Raw genomic sequence first — 21155 nt, 5'->3', positions numbered from 1 at the left:
TTCGATTTCTTTATAATTATTGTACGAAAACGACAGGTGGAGTATGCCATTTGGTACAATACCCAGTATAATTCGACACAGCTGTCAATATAAAAACGAACGTCCGCAATGTAGGTATTTGGAAAAATCATCTTCCTCGACGTGTTTCACTTCATCTTAACCGCGGATTACCTCGGCGGCCTCCATAACCTCTCAAACTCTGTTCGTCGTGCGCTGCAACTCTCGCGCAATGGTGACGACCTTGTTGCCCGGGAAATCTGCATTTTCATGCAATTGACGTCTGAACCAAGAAAGGACGCTCACGCTAACAAAATTAAACCGAACAGAAACTTCGCATAAAGTATTTTTCGGGAAAAGCAAAGGCGTTCGTTTCTTGCTTCCATTTTTTATACGCAATTTTGATATACCCCAGCGTTGTTGCGTCAAGATATCATGATAGCAGTCAGTAGGTTTGCAATAATTCGCGTTCTATAATCTTCGGAAGATTTATTTGAAATTATTAAAAATTATTAAAAATTTATTGAACCGGATTTGGACGGTCAATTTGGGAATCATAACGACGACCTTTAGAATTTGCGACTCGGCCAAATTAAAAAGAACTCCATGCTTTATGGTTTTGCACGTAAAGCGTCGTAAGATAATTTGTCGGGTTCTTTTCGCGACGTTACGTTCTTGACGATTATTAACAACGAAACGTTAGTAAATTAAGGTGATATGAAAGGGTCATTCTGTATACATAAAACGTCATAATATTTATAAAACTTTTCACCAAATCGGGGGCACGGAATCGTGTGAAACTTCAGTACGTGATTATGGAGGCCCTAAGAAAGAACGCGATGCTCGTAAAATTACATTTTTCACTGAAAAAATGTGATCTTGGTTCTAGTCTAAGCTAAATAAAACAAAATTTTTCTTGAAAAATGAAATTTCAAGAGCATCGCGTTCTTCCTTAGGACCTTCATATAATCACGTGTTAACGTTTCAAATGATTCGGTGCACTCAGTTTGCAGAAAAGATTTATAAATATTTTGATATATAGAATAACCCTTTCACATCACCTTAAAAGGACGAACATAACCACAGTCGGGTCAAGGGCAATTTTTCGTTAAGGTGATATGAAAGTGTCATACATATATATATATGCTAAATGTCAAAATGTTCATAAAACTTTGCTCCAAACAAGATGCATCGAATAATTTGAAACTTCAGCCCGTGACAACGAAGGAGAAATGTCATTTTTCGAGAAAAAATTTGTATTTATCTCGGACAAGAGCCAGTGAGAGTTCTTTTTCGAAAAATGAAATTTCACGAGCATCACGTTCTTCCTTAGGGCCTCCATAATCACGTGTCAAAGTATGGGAATGGGATTGTGTTTCCACCGTTTTTATGTTTCGTCCTGGGTATGCCTACGGACTCCTTGGTAAGGCTTATCAGGCAGATTCTACCTTAGCCCCTGAAAAATCTCTCCTAAGCGGGATACAAACGGTGAGCGTATCGCTGGGCTATCGAAGGCCCGTGGTGAAGTAAGAACGTCTACTGTATACATACTATGACCGTCACAAGAGTTTCCAATGATTCGGTGCACCCAGTTTGGAGGAAAGTTTAACAAATATTTTCACGCTTTATTTTATATATATATATATAGAATGACCCTTTCGTATCACCTTCATACGAATGAATCGTACACTTAATTTGTAGACTATTACAAGTAGGCATGATCCTAACGTAGCCGATGGTATTATTAAGGTGAAGTGAAACACGTCGAGGAACTTGATCGACGCCGATAAAGATTTTTATAAATACCTACGTTGCCGACGTTCGTTTTTATATTGACAGCTGGGTCGAATTATATTGGGTATTGTACCAAATGGCATACTCCACCTGTCGTTTTTGTATAATAAATATCAAGAAATCGAAGTAAAACTCCAGAAATCCTCTGGATTCATGCTTTCTGGGGCCCTAATTGACTGTAGAGGGACCCCCTGCGCCATCTGTGATTTCCAGGTCAATTAAATTTTCCCTCCGAGACCTCGTATTCCCATCGTTTTGGCATAGAAGCGCATACAACACTTTTTTTGCCTTTATCCCGTTCAAATGCAAGTTTATCGATTATCAGAGTGTTCTAAATTCTCGTAAAATTGTCCTGACCCTTTCGTTTCTCATCTCGAAGCCCTCGATAATTGTATATTGATCGAAATATGAGAGCTCGACGCCATTTTGGTTCTGGTTTGGGCTGTTAAAAATTTTTTCCAAAAATCCAAATTTTTAACGTGTCAGGACAATTCTTAGATGATTACGAGCCGTGAGTCAAAGTTTCGAACAGTTTGTTCCAATATCCTTAAAAAAAAGTGTTGTATTCGAATAGACTGATTTGAAGGGGGGTTTCACTTAACCTTAATGCCGAAGATGTACTCGACAGCAGTTACCGGGAGACGCCTCGGCGGAGTCGGGGTTGGCGGGTCGTTCTCACGCGCGGCCGCCGTTCGGCCCGTATCTCGACCTATTGGGCTCGGCCGAGGGTGGCCGGGGGTTCCGGGTGGGTGAGTCCAAGGTTGCCAGGGCAACAGCTCTCGAAACACGCCGGGCGAGCGCCATTTTTGCCGCTCTCCCGCCGCGAGCGTGGGAGTAGCCGGCGAGAGAGGGCGCCCCGACTGCGGGAGAAAGGCGCCGCGCCGGCGGGAGGGGGAGCTCTGGATTGGACGAGCCGGCTGGCGCGACCGCAGCGCCGCCGACAGCGAGATAAAACCTCCGAAGATCGAGCCTGACCAACCGCTGCTCGGGGGCCGCCCGCGCGACCCGCTCCCCTCCCTTTCCGCGGCGGCTACAGCACAGCATCGCGTCCCGCCTCTCGCGCGCCCTTTGCGTGACCTTCGCCATTTTCTGAGCCTCCCGAGTCGGAACGACGAGCCGGACGACTTTTCACGCTGTATCGATTCCGCGATGATAATTGATATTACGCTTAAGGTGAAGTGAAACCCCGATTCGAATACAACACTTTTTTTTAAGGGTAATAGACCAAACTGTCCGAAACTTTGACACATCACTCCTGATCATCTAAGAATTGTCCTGACACATTCCAAATTTGTATTTTTGGAAAACAATTTTTAATTTAGCCCAGACCAGAAGCAAAATGGCGTCGAGCTCTCATATTTCGATCAATATAAAATTATCGAAGGCTTTGATATGAGAAACAAAAGGGTCAGGACAATTTTACGACAATTTAGAACACTCTAGTAACCGATTAATTCGCATTTGAACGGGATAAAGGCAAAAAAAGTGTTGTATGCGCTTCTATGCTAAAACGGTGGGAATACGAGGTCTCGGAGTGAAAATTTAATTGACCTGGAAATCACAGATGGCGCAGGGTGTCCCTCTGCAGTCAATTAGGGCCCCAGAAAGCATGAATTCAGAGGATTTCTGGAGTTTTACTTCGATTTCTTGATATTTATTGTACGGAAACGACAGGTGGAATATGCCATGTGGTACAATACCCAATATATTTATTATGCGGAAAGTCAACGATAAATAGCATCGGTGAGTTATGATGATATGAAAGGCTCCTTCTATGTATCAGAATGTGAAGATATTTATAAAGCTTTTCTCCACACCGAGTTCGGAGAATTATTTGACACTTCGGCGTGTGATTGGGAAGGTCTCAAGAATGAACGCGATATTCGTGAAATTTCATTTTCAGGATAGAAAATATTTGTATTTAGCCTAGATTAGAACCAAGATTGTATTTTTGGAGGGAAAATGAAATTTCACGAGCATCGCGATCTTCCCGAGGGCATCTATAATCGCGTGACGAAGTTTCAAATGATTCGGTGCCCCGAGTTTGGAGAAAAGTTTTAGCGTTGAAATCTAGTCGAATTAAGGTGATATGAAAGGATCATTCTATATATCGTAACGTGAAAATATTTATAAAACATTCCTCCAAACTTGGTGCGACGAGTCATTTGAAACATCAGCACGTGATTATGGAGGCCCTAAGGAATGCCGTAATGCTCATGAAATTTCATTTTTCAACCAAAATTTTGTTTTATTTAGCCTAGACTAGAATCAATATCACATTTTTTTTGTGAAATATGAAATGCCAAGGGCATCGCGATTTTTCCGAGGGCCTCGATAATCACGTATTAAAGTGTCAATTTATTCGGTACCTCCAGTTTGGAGAAAAGATTTATAAATATTTTGACGGTTTATATATATATATACCGTATAAATATATGATATGAAAGGGACAATATATATATATATATTTCATATCACCTTGTAGCTTTCCAAAGGGCATGCGCATTTTCGAAATGCCTTTCTGTTTTTAAATCTCAAATATCCCGGACGCGGTGTTATCTCTGCTTCGGGAAGATGAGCGTACATTTTTGGCACGGAAACCAGCACCGAGTTCTTATATTGCTTCCTCGTGTCGAGGTGCTCAAAGTGGGTCACCGGCAATCGCGGAATTGCTCTAACGAGAATCGTTAAGGATTTCTCGAAACGCGCCGATGCTGGTTCCGATAATTTCTCGGCCGATCGTCGCTCTTCTCTCCTAAAATCGGCTCGTAGCGAATGTGCGTGCTCGCGCGCTTAATCACCTACTACGAAAGAGTCGATTGGCTCTCCTCTAGAATCAGGGCGTTTATTACATATTTTTGACGAGAGCGCTCACCTCTCGCACTTTCATCTCACGTGGGTTTATTCGCCGCATTGCGTATTCGCTATATGAAATAACGAGATCACTAGCACTTCCGGTGTAGTAATATTGTAAATAAAGATTTATACCTTGTAAATCGAAAATTGTGGAGAGGCAGTGGGTTATAGGCAAGTAAGGCGGGAAGATGGAAAGCCGTTAAAAGTAAAGAAGAGGACTCGAGACTGTTGCTCATCCGTTGTCGGTCCGTTGCCGGTCCGTTGCCGGTCCGTTGCCGGTCTGTTGCCGGTCCGTTGCTCATCCGTTGCCGGACCGTTGTCAATCTGTTATCGGTCCGGTCGGTCCGTTGCTCGTTTGTTGCTCGTTTGTTGCTCGTTTGTTGCTCGTTTGTTGCTCGTTTGTTGCTCGTTTGTTGCTCGTCCGTTGCCCGTCCGTTGCCAATCCGTTGCCGGTCCAATGCCGGGCCATTGTCAATCCGTTGTCGGTCCGTTGCTCGTCTATTGCTCGTCCCTTGCCCAGACTAAGCGCCGGGACGTGCCGCGGGTCAGATCGAAGCCGGGCCTCGGCGCGCGCATACGTGCCCGGCGCGTGCACGGTTTACACGACTGAATAAAAATCATCACGCTAGCGCAGCCGAGGTCTTACCGTACGTTCGGCACGGACGTGCCGCACGACCACGCGTGGCGCGAGGCCTATTGTTGCTCGTTCCACGCTCTACCTGCTCATACGTACCTCTGTGTATGTCTTGTATATACGGATGTACGCACACTTGTAGGTTCGCGCAAGACGCGGAGCAGGACTGAGAACTGCCGCGCACGGGTCATGATCGAGTAAATATATGTCTAGGGCACGTAAATACTTCCCAATGCGATTTGAAAACGACCGCTTTATGATATGGCCATGCTTCGGAAATTACTCGTTACAGATTTTATACTTCGAGCTTCATAATTATTGCGCGCATTTATTCAGTTTTTTTTTTCTTTAAGTCACGGCCACTATGCAAGAATCGCGAGCAAGTATCGGAAAATTGCCGGATCCGTGTGGTATCTATAATCGTCCAGATCGCTTTTTTTATGTATCATCGGAAGGCCGGTCCTTGATGCTGTATTAAGATAATGTGAAAGTGGTATCGAAGAGGTTTTGTATATAAAACTTTACTCCCAACTCCATTTACGGAATAGTTTGAAACTTTACAACGTTAAGGTGAAGGGAAACCCCTTTCAAATCAGTCGATTCGAATACAACACTTTTTTTAAGGGTATTAGACCAAACTATCCGAAAGTTTGACACATCACTTCTGATCATCTAAGAATTGTCCTGACACATTCAAAATTTGGATTTTTGGAAAACATTTTTTAACTTAGTCCAGACCAGAACCAAAATGCCGTGGAGCTCTCATATTTCGATCAATATACAATTATCGAAGGCTCTGATATGAGAAACGAAAGGGTCAGGACAATTTTACGACAATTTAGAACACTCTGGTAGTCGATAAACTCGCATTTGAACGGGATAAAGGCAAAAAAAGTGTTGTATGCGCTTCTATGCTAAAACGATGGTATACGAGATCTCGGAGTGAAAATTTAATTCACCTGGAAATCACAGATGGCGCAGGGGGTTCCCCTGCAGTGAATTAGGGTCCCAGAAAGCATGAACCCAGAGGATTTCTGGAGTTTTACTTCGATTTCTTTATAATTAATGTACGAAAACAACAGGTGGAGTATGCCATTTGGTGCAATACCCAATATAATTCGACACAACTGTTAATATAAAAATGAACGTCGGCAACGTAGGCATTTAGAAAAATCTTCTTTATCGACGTCGATTAAGTTCCTCGACGTGTTTCACTTTACCTTAACGTGGAGATGCTCGCGATTCGTCGTAGCTGTTTAAAAATGATACTTTTTCGAGTTTGTACATATACGCAAACAAGTTCTTTTTTTTTCTCCTTTTCTTTTCTACGATTCTCATGTAAGGGGGTAAAACCCAGTCGCCCAATGATGCCCTCGACGACGTCGTAAAAGCCGCACCGCGGTACTAATGGCGGAAATTGCGCTCCAGGGATCGCCTATTGCGTCGCTCGATCCCAGGAAAGTGCCGGCGGCGACGGAAACGCGAGGCGGACGCGGAAGGACGTTTACTGGAACGGAAAGTCGAAGCGCTCGTCGCAGATCGATGCGGCTGAGCGAAGGCTGCAGCTTTCGAGGAACCCTCGCGGAAAAAGCGCAAGGCCGAGCGGTACATCGCTCCGTCGATAAACGAGCGACATTCGACCGGAGATGTTTTGTCTGCTCGATGGAGAGAGACGCGGGAGGGACGCAGGGATCGATAATGAGATTATTGTGCGCGATATACGAAGCGGAAACCGGCGAATCGCGAACCCCGCGGCCGCCGGAGACTCCGTCCGAGGCCCGTCGAGGACGAGGCCTAGCTGAGCGCCACTGGCGTCGCGAGTGGCGCCGCGTCGCGGATCCTGCCGAACTACTTGGCCGACCTCGCGTAATACCCCTGGACCACTGGATCGAATGCGCAAATTGCCAATAGAAGCATGACCCGAACATAAATAGTACTTAAGGTGAAGTGAAATCCCCTTCAAATCTGTCGAATCGAATACAACACTTTTTTTTAAAGGATATTGGACCAAACTGTCCGAAACTTTGACACGTCACTCCTGATCATCTAAGAATTGTCCTGACAGGTTCAAAATTTGGATTTTTGGAAAAAACTTTTTAACTTAGCCCGGACCAGAACCAAAATCGCGTCGAGCTCTCATATTTCGATCAGTATACAATTATTGAAGGCTCTGATATGAGAAACGAAAGGGTCAGGACAATTTTACGACAATTTAGAACACTCTGGTAATCGATAAACTGGAATTTGAACGTAATAAAGGCAAAAAAAGTGTCTTATGCGCTTCTATGCTAAAACGATGGGAATACGAGGTCTCGGAGGGAAAATTAAATCGACCTGGAAATCACAGATGGCGCAGGGTGTCTGTCTACAGTCAATTAGGGCCCCAGAAAGCTTGAATCCAGAGGATTTCTGGAGTTTTACTTCGATTCCTTGATATTTATTGTACAAAAACGACAGGTGGAGTATGCCATTTGGTAAAATATCCAATATGATTCGACACAGCTGTCAATATAAAAATGAACGTCGGGAACGTAGGCATTTAGAAAAATCTTTATCGACGTCGATCAAGTTCCTTGACTTTCACTTCGCTTTAATCACGCGCCAAATAAATGCGAGGGTACATTTACGTTTTTACCCCATGATTATCTTATACGATAACTTTAACCTACGGTTCGGTGATCAATGATTTATTTAACCTAGGTTGGGGGATATATAACTCGCCTTTCCCTATTCACCTTCGTGCTCGCGTTCACCGACATCGGATCCGACGGTTTCTCACATGCGCGCTCGCGTGTTGATATCGCGACTAAGGAGACCGCCGTTGCGGTTAAAAACGTCGCACGAGGTCTCCGATAAATGTTATTGTCCTGGGGTCTCCATCTCCGGTTAGAGGCCGTGACAACATCCGGAATGCGTCAAATCGACGCTCTGAGCGCGTTGTTGGAACGAGTAATTGCTTTCGGGACTCGCTTTACCATAAAGTACCGTCGCCTCTTTTGTCCCAGCTTCTTTTTCCGTCACGCTTTGGATCAATTCTCATCGTCCTATAAATCACACTCGTAGAACCGGCACGAGCGACTTTTAAAAGCGATTAACTCCCTACTTCTTTCGAAATTTCATTTTTTTTAGCCGATTAAAACCGAAGAGAATGTAATGTACCTTTTTTGACCTTAAAGTAAATCCCGTAAAGTTTAGGTGATTAAGGTGAAGTGAAACCCCCTTCACATTAGTCGATTCGAATACAACACTTTTTTTTAAGGGTATTAGACCAAACTGTCCGAAACTTTGACACGTCACTCCTGATCATCTAAGAATTGTCCTGACACATTCAAAATTTGGATTTTTGGAAATCTCTCATATTTCGATCAATATACAATTATCGAAGGCTACGATATGAGAAACGAAAGGGTTAGGACAATTTTACGACAATTTAGAAACTCTGGTAATCGATAAACTCGCATTTGAACGGGATAAAGGCAAAAAAAGTGTTGTATGCGCTTCGGTGCTAAAACTATGGGAATATCAAGTCTCGGAGTGAAAATTTAATTGACCTGGAAATCACAGATGACGCAGAGGGTCCCTCTGCAGTCAATTAGGGCCCCAAAAGCATGAATTCAGAGGATTTCTGGAGTTTTACTTCGATTTCTTGATATTTATTGTACAAAAACGACAGGTGGAGTATGCCATTTGGTAAAATGTCCAATATAATTCGGCACAACTGTCAATATAAAAATGAACTTCGGGAACGTAGGCATTTAGAAAAATCTTCTTTATCGACGTCGATCAAGTTCCTCGGCGTGTTTCACTTCACCTTAAGCGGACGTGAAATGATGTCAAAGAGGTCTTTTGTATGAAACTTTTCTTTTAATTGGATGTACCAAATAATTTCAAATATTACGATGTCAATATGGGGGCTATAAGGAAGGTCTTGACCCTGATGAAATTTCAATTTTAAGAAAAATTCTTTATAGACATTTTCAAAGTTTTGAATAAATATTGATATTTTGTGAGTCTTAGGACACACCGAAGGGTCTCTATATTCACGTTGTAAAGTTTAAAACGTTTTGGCACATCCAGTTTGGGGAAAAGTTTCACGAACGATTGACTCCACTTTCACGTCCCCTTATGAGAACTTTATCGCAGAGAATATATACCTACTTTTACGTAATTCTCCAAGAATTTTCTCCAAGGATTTGGAAGATGAACGGGAGGAAGAATGTGTTCACTTCTTTGCGGCGTTACTACGGACTTATCCGCAGCAATGGGAACCTTAATTGACATTGCTCCAGTTCCAGGCCGGTGCGTGATGAGTGGATACGATAATATCACCCTCGTTAAATGCCCGTTCAGTGCATACAGGATTGTTCGGGCACTGGGCGGAAACGGGCCTAGAAGTGTTCTGCGGCTATGGAACTCACTCCGAGATTATTCCGAAACACTTCGAAATGGTTTCCAGAACTAGATTGAGGAAAGAGGGATTCAGGAGTTGCGCGGGACAGAGGAAAGCTTGTGGTATGAGCCGGAATCAGCGCCGGACCGCGTCGCATCCTTCCTCGAAATGTTGAAATCAAGCTTCGATGTCAACAGTGACTCGACGACGGCCGGCCAGTCGTGAAGATCTCGTTTAGGTGAAGTGAAACACGTCGAGGAACTTGATCTACGTCGATGAAGATTTTTCTACATACCTACATTGCCGACGATTGTCTTTATATTGACAGTTGTGTCGAATTATATTGGGTATTGTACCAAATGGCATACTCCACCTGCCGTTTTCGTACAATGTCAAGAAATCGAAGTAAAATTCCAGAAATCCTCTGGATTCATGCTTTCTGGGGCCCTAATTGACTGCAGAGGGACGCTTTGCGCCATCTGTGATTTCCAGGTTAATTAAATTTTCACTCCGAGACCTCGTATTCCCATCGCTTTAGCATAGAAGCGCATACAATACTTTTTTTGCCTTTATCCCGTTCAAATGCGAGTTAATCGATTATCAGAGTGTTCTAAATTGTTGTAAAATTGTCCTGACCCTTTCGTTTCTCATATCAGAGCCCTCGATAATTGTATATTGATCGAAATATGAGAGCTCGCGCCATTTTGGTTCTGGTCTGGGCTGAGTTAAAAAGTTTTTTCTAAAAATCAAAATTTTGAATGTGTCAGGACATTCTTAGATGATCAGGAGTGATGTGTCAAAGTTTTGGACAGTTTGGTCTAATACCCTCAAAAAATAGTGTTGTATTCAAATCGACTGATTTGAAGGAGGTTTCACTTCACCTTAAGGCCGCCCTATTGTCAAGTTCCAATGTGCTTTCTCGAGCGAAGTCATTTCTCTTGTTTCCGAGATGTTAGCTCTCGTCGCGAGGCCGCATATATTAATAAAACCAGAAATTATCTCCGTGGAAATTGACGCCACGTTCACCAACAGCTATCTTTGCCTGTAGATATTGTACGAGGCAACTGTGAGAATGTTTAGCACGTGTAATGTAATTCAATTTGGTTCATGGCTGCTCAGTTATGAGACTTTTTCTCGCGATTAAAGTAGAGGATGTGTCAATGAGACCGTTGTTGTTAACAGAAATTGATTTTGTGTTTTACAGGGACCACGGACAACGGGCCAGATCAGCGACTGCACAACGAGACGCAGACCGATATCGTATCGTCGCCTTTGGTGAGTCTTGGAAATACTAATTAACGCGACGGACTTTGGTCAGTGGAAATTTATTTGGTCTTGAAGTCCCCCTATCTCTTTGACTCGGTTGTCTGACTGGCGTCAATTGTCATGCCGAGGAGACGGGATTGTTGTAAAAAATAGCGCCATACTATCCCAGTCAGCTGGTCAAGACGCAATCGAAGGCAATGAATTTTAGGGCTTTTCTTTTAACGAGCACAAGGGTTGAGAATGTTACGAAAGGCCACCCTGGAATTAATAACCCTAATTTGTAATTAACCCCAAACCGAACTAGAATCCACGACCCCAAAGTTCGATGACCACGTATTGGACGTAATTTCTATCAAAGTTGTCCACTAGAGTTTAAATTCTTCTCAGCGGACTCTAAGGAACGTACGATAACCGAATGTTTGTTATGTCAAAGCAGTCGGAGCACTTGGAAGGAAGACATCCTTGCCCGGCGTGTCCCATCGTCCTGCCCAGCTCGCGCGAGTTGACCAATCACCTGCGCGGACACAACTCTCCGCGAAGCACGGACTGCAGTGGCGAGGAAGACTACTCCTGCGGCGTGTGTCACAAGGTGCTGAGTTCTGCTAGCTCTCTGGACCGCCACGTCCTGGTGCACTCCGGTGAACGGCCCTTCAAGTGCAAGTACTGCGACATGGCGTTCACGACAAACGGTAACATGAACAGGCACCTGAGGACAGCCCACGGCAGGCTGTCGCCAAACAGTTGCACCGACTCGGACGAAAGTAGCGATTCGGAGAAGCCTTCGAAGAGACGCCGGATGGAGGAGTACAACAACAACGAGATAGCGAAGCGTAACTCGCCTGATTTCAGCGATGGCCGTGCCTCTCCGAGCCTAATGTCCAAGAGGAAGTGCCACGACTTCGCGGAGGATCCCGAGGCTCAGAGAAAGCACAAGATCCTCTTGGGCAACTCTCGGATGGAGATCAAGTGCGGCTTGGTGGAGACTCAGAGCGTGCACAACTGCCCCGTTTGTGGCCGGCAGGACTTCGCCACTAGTGCCCTGCTGGAGGCCCATCTGGAGCGGAGTCATCCAGAATTTCCGGCCAAGTGCGATGCCTGCAACCTGTCGTTTAAGAACCACCGGGTGTTGAACCTTCACCGGTTCATGGTCCATTTCGCGGAACATCCGACAAGCGGAGTTGCGAAGAATCTGCGGAATTCCGTGGTTGGATTCAATGACCTCACCTTCGTTGACTTCTCCTCCGATAAGTTCCCGGCGATAGCTAGAGCGGTCTGCGAACAATCCCTGCACAGACCAGCTTCCGGAGAGATGACCAAGTTCCAGTGTTCCAAGTGCTTTAGAGCGTTTCCCTGCAGGTCGGCACTCGATGCCCACGAAACGGACTGCGGGACGGCAAGTCATGCGAGGAACAGCATGGACGACCAGTCTAGAAGGAACGACTTCTTCGCTGGCCTGGATCTGCAGAATAAGGCCGCGCTAACCGAGGCCAAGGAAGGCAAAGACCTTGCGGACATCCAGAGCATCATCTCCGTCACGTCTGGCCCCATTCTGCAGAGCTTCCCCAGGTCTGACGCCAGCACGCCCGATAATAGCATACGGATGAATCCGAACATAGGTTCTTCCGGATCATCCGGAACTCCCTCGTCGGAATATCACGAAGAAGAGGCCCAGGATGCATTTGCTGCTGAGTTTAGAAAAATGAAGCTGAAGGGAGAGTTCCCGTGCAGGCTGTGCACGGCCATTTTTCCAAATCTGCGAGCATTGAAGGGCCACAATCGTGCTCACATGGGGGTGGGCCCAGGTATTCCTTATCCTTGCAACATGTGTCCCTACACCAGCACGGATAAGGCCACTCTCGTGAGGCATCTGAGGTCTCATAACGGCGACAGGCCCTACGAATGTTCCCTTTGTAATTATGCGTTCACTACGAAGGCTAATTGCGAGAGACACGTGAGGAATCGCCACGGTAAACTGACTAGGGAGGATATTAAAAGCGTGTTGATATACCATCCTAACGAAGATTCGACTAACGACAGCCTCGACAGAACCTCACCCAGAGGGCTTCGAGATGATGCACGAAAATCTCTAGTCTATTCGAATGAACGCGACGAGTCCATTGGGTCCTTGCAGCCGTTACATCCGCAGATACATTATAGTACGAGTACGCCGATCGAGGCAAAATCTGAGATACGAGTGATAGACGAGGCCAAATTGCGCCAGCCAGGAATCCCGCTGTTGAATGGGATGCCGATGAGTCATTATGATAAGCCCTATGACAAATCCGAGATGTTCCCGAGACCACAGCCAGCCATGCAGCCGCTAGAGCTGACGCACAGGATGGGATCGGAGGAGCCGGACATCCCCAGGGACATGATGTCAAAGGCTGCCGGTTTCCTCAAATCCGAGGAGGACGTCGAGTCTAGGTCGTCGGAGGAAAGTGTGTCTCTAGTCAGCGAAACCAAACCGGAATTACACCAAAGAATGCAAGACACCCCGATGGACCTGAAGAAAGGCTCCGATACACCTTCCCCCGTCGGCCCAGGCGAGGATGGGCCATTGGACTTGTCTATGGATGTACTGGACCTGAGCAAGAAAACCAAGAGCAAGGAAACGGAAATCGACAACTCCCCCGAAGATTATGGCAGGAATCAAAAAGAACTGTACAATGCTACCAATCAGCTGTTGCTGACGCAAGCTTTGCTCAAGGCCGGCCAAGCTGGATCCCAGTCTCCTTCCCTGGAAGCTCTCTATGCTAACGCACATCTTATCTATCGGAATTTTGGAACGTTCCCAGGTGGGGTCTCCCCAGGTATATTGCCCCCGTACCTATTCAATCCCCACCTGTTCGGTCAGGATTTTTCTATGAAGGATAGGATTCAGAAGGAGCTGGTAAGAGGTCTTCAGCTGACCAGCGGTGGTTCAATGATGGAACCACCAGTTGGGAATGCTGGATTCAATCCAGCTTTTCATCAAAACAGAGAAATTTCTGCCCCTCCGATGAACGAACCCAATGACTACGTGAAGTTGATGTCACCGAAATTGACTAACAAAGTGCCACCACCGAGGGAGAAGCTGGAAAATTCTTCACCGAATTCCGTGAAGATGGTGATCAAGAATGGAGTTCTGATGCCCAAGCAGAAACAACGGAGATACAGAACCGAAAGGCCCTTCACGTGCGAGCATTGCTCCGCTAGATTCACCCTGAGAAGTAATATGGAAAGGCATATTAAGCAGCAGCATCCCCAGCATTGGAGCCAAAGGCCTCGTGGTGGGCATTCGACGAGGGGGCGTCCACCTGCAAATCCCCCTACACTGCTGCAAAGCATTGGCCAGGGGACATCCCAGCAATTACCTCATTCCTTCCCAAATGTCCTTCCAAAGGTAGGAGTAAACTTCACTCAGGAGTATGGGAAACATTCCATTTCGGATCAGGTGAAATACGCTATTTTGGCGCAACAGCTGAAGAGTAACACCAAAATGGAAGAAAACGACACGGAGGAAGAACTGATCATCGATGAAGAGCCTAATGACAAAGTCACATCCGAGCCCAGAGAGATGAGCGAACAGCCTACGAGTTTGTTGAGAGGAAAGCTGGAAGGGTCGGACCTGAGCAAAGACAGTATCTTGAAGCAACACATCAGCGATTTCTCAAAGGACAGATCGGTACAGACGCAGGAGTCGCAAACGGTGGCCCAGGTCAAACTACAGGAAACCAAGTTGCAAATTCCTCCACATACCGACGACGTCGAGAAAGGCGAACCAGAAACGGAAGACCGCACGACCGAAGAAAATGAATCCGTTCACCAAGAAGGAAACGAAAAGGGCGAGGATAACACCGTAGATTTGGCTAGCGTTTCGAAGCTCCTAGACAACGCCTCGCAGCAATATCAGCAGTTCCAGCCCCAGTACCTCAGCGACGAAGAAGGCCTGGTCGCTTCGACCAGCGACTGCAACAATTCCGGCAGCGATGAGAAGTCAGACTCCGGTAATTCGGCGAATTCCGGAAACTCGTCCTCGTCTAAGAAGAAAAAGAAGAAGAAAAAGAAGAAGAAGAAGAAGTCGGCATATTCCATGGCACCGAACAGGGTAATTTGTCCCTATTGCCAAAGGCCGTTCCCATGGACCTCTTCGTTGCGGCGCCACATTCTCACACACACTGGACAGAAGCCTTATCAGTGTATGCACTGTTCACTTCTTTTCACAACCAAGTCGAATTGCGATCGCCACTTGCTTCGAAAACACAAAACTAATCCCAATAAGATACGACGCATCAGAAATTCGTCCTCGCCGGAAGCGCAGAACGTCAATAATGTACCCATCGGTAACAACACCTTCTCCATGAGGAATGTCCCGGAACGACCTTACAAATGCAATCAGTGCCCTAGTTCGACATTTTCTACTCTTGGAAACCTGAAGAAACATCGCTCCACCAAGCATTCCCGTAAATCAAAGTCCAGACCTGATTCCCCTGTTAGCGAAACTCAGGATAACAGTCCTCCAGAGGGATCTATCAAACAGAACGATCAGAGTGGATACGAGAGCCAATCATCCAGTGTATCGGAGAATACCGAACACTCCCAGTCCGTCGTGGAGGTTTCCAAGTCCAATCCGAACACCTCGTCCTCGGCTAACGATACACCGAGGTCTCGCAGGACTTCACCCAGATCCTCCCCTGGTCCCACGGATGCGCCCTTTAAATGCCACCTGTGCGACAGTGGGTTTGCCGATCGGCAGGATTGCCTGGAACACATCAAGAACAACCATAAAAGGTCCTACGAGATGTTGGTTGCCAAAGGTGCTTTAGACATGGACATCGAAATGCCCGAGGACCAGCAACAGCAGCCAACCCAACACCACACCAGCGACGGTGAAGAAAAGCGGGGAAAGTTCCCAGATTACAGCAACAGAAAGGTGAAATACCGTTTTTAATACGCTCAGTTGATTTTATTGCCGAACATTAGACGGAGGTTGCCTGCTTATCTTTAACGTATCTTACATCTACCGAATTTAAGAGGATATGAAGGGCGCCAAGAAATTTAATCGACGTTGATAAAGTGAAATTCATCTATACCCTTTTTTGTGGTAATGCCGTTTTGAATACTCAAGTGGTAACATTAGCTGGCGCGTCCCATTACCGACATTTATATTTATGTTGAAGTTCTTGACAGTCAACGTTGAGAATTATACGAGCTGAAGGTTTCTATATGTCATTTCGGTAAAGTAATGATAAAAAGATCGATGTAAAACTGTCGAAATCCTGTTAATTCATTACTTTAACGACTGTTTAGGACCAACGTCGCTATCTGTGACGTTTAGCTGCAACTAAATTTTTGCTCTTATAACACGTGTTAGCCCCTGGACAAGCCAGTATTCTCTTGCAATCGTTGGTGAAAGTATTTACCACATTTTCCCATTTGACTCTGTAATGTTCCTTTTCTATGGTATTCTAAATTGTTCGAGCTAGGTCCTGAAACTCTTCATTTTCGATTCTAAGCCTCCAAGAAGCGTAGAACATCGAAAACGTGAACGGACCGCGCCATGTTGGTTCCGGTCCATGATAAGTAAATACATTTTTGATGAAAATGAAATTTCATGAGATTCAGGATCTACTTTAGGGCCTCCATAGTCACGTGGTAAAATTTGAGACGAATCGGTGCACACAATTCGGAGATTACTTTCCCAAACGATTTGACTTCTCAGATATATATACTGTTCAAAAAATGGTATGAATTTTATAACATAGTTTCAAATACAATATATATCATGTGTTATAAATTTAGTACACACGTATGTAATAAAATTATGAAGGATATTAGTAATTTTATGATACATGTATCATAATTTCAGGACATTCGTATATAGTAAAATTGTAAAAAAAAAGGAATAACTTTATAATACGTGTATTATAATTTTATAATAATTTTTAGAAGGCACATTTACAAAATTCTAAACTAGCATCGTAAAATTAAAATAAAAATCAGAAAATTATAAATAACGTGTACTAAGTGACTTTCGAATATAAAACTTATAATTTTCCCACACGATTTCACAAAATTGCAACATAATGTTATAAAATGATAAATTTATTTAGAAGTTTGCAACAAATATATTCATTCATTTTTAAGACATCGAATTTATAACTGTGTTACAGTCTTATGTACTAAAAGTGTATGAATTTTTGTTAACAAGGTAGGCTGACTCTTTCATATCCTCTTAAAGTGAAGTGAAACCCCCTTTAAATCAGTCGCTTCGAATACAACACTATTTTTTAAGGGTATTGGACCAAACTGTTCGGAACTTGAACACGTCACTCCTGATCATCTAAGAATTGTCCTGACAGGTTCAAAATTTGGATTTTTCGAAAAAATTATTTAACTTAGCCGAGATCAGAACCAATATGGCGTCGAGCTCTCATATTTCGATCAATATACAATTATCGAAAGCTCTGATGTGAGAAACGTAAGGGTCAGGACAATTTTACGACGATTTAGAACACTCTGGTAATCGATAAAGTCGCATTTGAACGGGATAAAGGCAAAAAAAGGGTTGTATGCGCTTCTATGCTAAAACGATGGGAATACGAGGTCTCGGAGGGAAAATGAAATCGACCTGGAAATCACAGATGGCGCATGGGGTCTGTCTACAGTCAATTAGGGCCCCAGAAAGCATAAATCCAGAGGATTTCTGGAGTTTTACTTCGATTTCTTTATAATTATTGCACGCAAACGACAGGTGGCATATGCCATTTGGTACAATACCCAATATAATTCCACCCAGCTGTCAATATAAAATCAAACGCCGGCAACGTAGGCATTTAGAAAAATCTTCTTTATCAACGTCGATCAACTTCCTCGACGTGTTTCACTTCACCTTAAACGTGTAACTATCCATCCTCCCTTGAAAGGCACGTGCACGTGAATGCCGAAAAGTGTACCAAAACTTTCTCCATATAGAGACACGATGTTCATGGTAGCTCGATCTTATTTCAGGTGGTCTGCGCTTTCTGCATGCGGCGGTTCTGGTCGGCGGAAGACCTTCGCCGTCACATGAGGACTCACACCGGGGAAAGGCCATTTTCCTGTGACATTTGCTGTCGCAGATTTACTTTGAAACACAGCATGCTGAGACACCGGAAGAAGCACGAGTCCGTCGACTCGCCGATGTACGTGGGCACCAGCGGAGACGAGGAGACAGCCCCGCCTCAGGCACCAACGATAACCCCTCGCAGTCAGCAACACCAGCAACCCCAGCTGGTCCCGGCCACCAGCAACCCCAGAATCCAGGAACGGACGTCCCTACCCACGGTCACCGCCGTAGCCACCGGGGACGCCGCTCCCAGCGGTTTAATGAGATTCAATCCTTACGAGAAGCTGGCCACTCTTACTGGAAAGTTGGCCAACGTCCAGCAGAACTCCAGCCTCGACGCGAACGAGAACACGGACAACGATCTCATCTCGAACCTGCTAGGAATCCGGGACAAGAGCATCATCGACAAGGTCTTGCAGGCGTCAGCCGACGATGCCGCTAAACTCCTTGGAGTCAAGGGCAATCAGGATTAATGCGTTTTTACCTCTTTTTACGCCTATCTAGAAGGGAGGGATCTGTACAAAGAGTTGTAAGGCTCGAAGGGTAGATTCGATTTAAGTCGGTCGGATATGATTTCTGGTATACGTTGGGTCGTCGTGGCGAATTAATCACGAAGTAGCTTTAAATTAATCCGGGGTAAATGATGTATTGAGATTCGTTTACTCGTTTCTAGTATCGGAGTAAGGTAGACGTTGAAATTGCGAGGTGATTTAAATGAACCGTTGTTGGATAGGACGAGGGAAATCGATTTTTACGTGCTCTGGGGAGAAAGCGTAGCAGGATGTCGTTAACTCTTCCAAACTTCTCCTGCACGTATTGAATCATGTTCACGATCGTGCCTTAGGTATCGGCAGTACTTAATTCGATAAATGCGGTACTGGGAGAAAAGTCATACGCGTGTCACATATACATATACACGGATGAAAGACTTTGGGAGGCTAAACGCTGATGATAGGCGTGATCTTTGCGTCCTATTAAAAATCTAACAAACCATGAGATCGCTAAATTTAAATTAACGCATTTGTTGAATTTGTTGATTTCTTCCTGGATACAGTTTCAACGTTTTCTCTTTTTTTGTTCAATTAAATTGGCTCTGAGATTGGTTTCAACCGTTGCTTAATTTAATTGTTTCCTCGTGGTGTGAACAATTTTAGTAGGGCGTGATAGATCCACATGCACGTAACATATTAATTATTTTAAAGCTATGTCCGATCATAACCGTTTTATTTATGATCTCTGGAAATTGGCCTCCTAATAATTCACACTTATACGTGCAGTATAGAAATGTTTGTACCCTAGGGGAGACATCGACAATGGGTAACGAGAAGAAGTAAAGATTTAATTTAATTTTAAACGAGGAACCATGTAAAACCTTATATTGAGGATTATATTCATATACCCTGGCGGACACGAATGCCTTCCCCTCATTTACCGATTATACTTTATCTGCAGAGAAGGTGTTCATGTTCACTAGAGTATACTGCACCATTAAGTTGTAAAGATTAGGTATGTTTTATATAAATTATATAAATATGTTTATACAAATTGGTTGCCGATAAGAAAAGGAAAATTTTGAACCGACATGGCTTTTCATGAAATTCCGGACTCTACTTTGATAATTGTCTTGGCTGTAAATATATATATATATATATACACGGATGTATCAATTAAACACGGATAGAATCAACGCAATATTCCTTGTCCATCCGTTTCTTTTTTTGTTTCTTTTCCAAAATCAGTTTTACCAATTTTCACGATCTCCTTTACGATGAAATCCGCGTTTGACGTTGACGATTAGAAACACGCGACCAGGGAACTCGTGAATAACATAATTGGTGCACTTTTCACAATAAATTGAAGTCTCTCCGTCGGTTGTGCTCATCTTATTCTCTTCGCGTGTGCTGTGTACATAGAATTTAGATATTAAGTATATGAATATATACATATATATGCGTAAGCTCGAGCGTGCGTAAAATATGTGCACATAAACCTAAGGGTCTACGGTTCTACAATGATACGCGTACGCAAATTGCGCCAATGAATCGCAACTCAAGTGTACATACATGGTAGAGCGCGTGTACTTGGCGCGGGACTCTGCTGCAGCTCTTGCCGAGCCGGAAGGAGCGCCATGACCTTACACGCTGTAACGACGTTAAGGTGAAGTGAAACCCCCTTCAAATCAGTCGATTTGAATACAACACTTTTTTTTAAGGGTATTAGACCAAACTGCCCGAAACTTTGACACATTACTCTTGATCATCTAAGAATTGTCCTGACACATTCAAAATTTTTTTTTTTTTAATTTTTCAACACAGCCCAAGCCAGAACGAAAATGGCGTCGAGCTCTCATATTCGATCAATATACAATTATCGAAGGCTCTCATATGAGAAACGAAAAGGGTCAGGACCATTTTACGACAATTTAGAACACTCTGGTAATCGATAAACTCGCATTTGAACGGGATAAAGGCAAAAAAAGTGTTGTATGCGTTTCAATGCTAAAACGATGGGAATACGAGGTCTCGGAATGAAAATTTAATTGACCTGGAAATCACAGATGGCGCAAGGCGTCCCTCTGCAGTCAATTAGGACTCCAGAAACCATGAATCCAGAGGATTTCTAGAGTTTTACTTCGATTTCTTGGTATTTATTGTACGAAAACGACAGGTGGAGTATGCCATTTGGTACGATGCCCAATATAATTCGACACAACTGTCAATATAAAAACGAACGTCGGCAACGTAGGCATTTATAAAAATCTTCTTTATCGACGTCGATCAAGTTCCTCGACATGTTTCACTTCACCTTAAGGAGTTTTGCGGAGCGTCTACAATTTTCGAATCACGTCGACGGGGTCCAAAACGGACAACGGACACTTTCGGAAGACCCCATCGTACGAGTAACGAGTCACTAGGTCATACGTCAGAATCCAAAGAAGCGTTCAGCAACGAATTATCGTAGCCATATAAATATATATATATATTGTATTTCGACATTATTTATTTCTATTCTACGTCAATTCCGCGCTCTTTGATCCGGGAGAGTCGGTGCGAGGCTATTCCCCGGAACGCATCAGATTATAAAATCGAGGTATATAAATAAATATATTGTATATCATTATTTCTAAGGAG

General features: G+C 44.2%; 1 protein-coding gene across 2 annotated transcripts in view; it reads left to right on the top strand.

Moving 5' to 3' along the window:
• Positions 1–20250, top strand: part of LOC105698957 (ras-responsive element-binding protein 1) — a 31968-nt gene extending 11718 nt beyond the window's left edge. Inside the window, exons 2-4 of one of the 2 annotated variants that reach the window (XM_012423615.1) lie at positions 10876–10946; positions 11374–15849; positions 17928–20250. In XM_012423615.1, the coding sequence (XP_012279038.1) occupies positions 10876–10946; positions 11374–15849; positions 17928–18497 (5117 nt within the window). In that variant the 3' untranslated portion in view covers positions 18498–20250. Of the gene's footprint in view, positions 1–10875; positions 10947–11370; positions 15850–17927 lie in introns of both variants that reach the window. The other variant, XM_012423613.1, reaches the window with a different exon arrangement.
• The last annotated feature ends 905 nt before the right edge of the window (positions 20251–21155 follow it).

Source organism: Orussus abietinus, unplaced genomic scaffold (assembly GCF_000612105.2).
Source record: "Orussus abietinus isolate OABI.00-Male unplaced genomic scaffold, Oabi_2.0 scaffold456, whole genome shotgun sequence".
Classification (NCBI taxonomy): domain Eukaryota; kingdom Metazoa; phylum Arthropoda; class Insecta; order Hymenoptera; family Orussidae; genus Orussus; species Orussus abietinus.
This window is presented reverse-complemented; position numbering and strand designations above follow the sequence as displayed.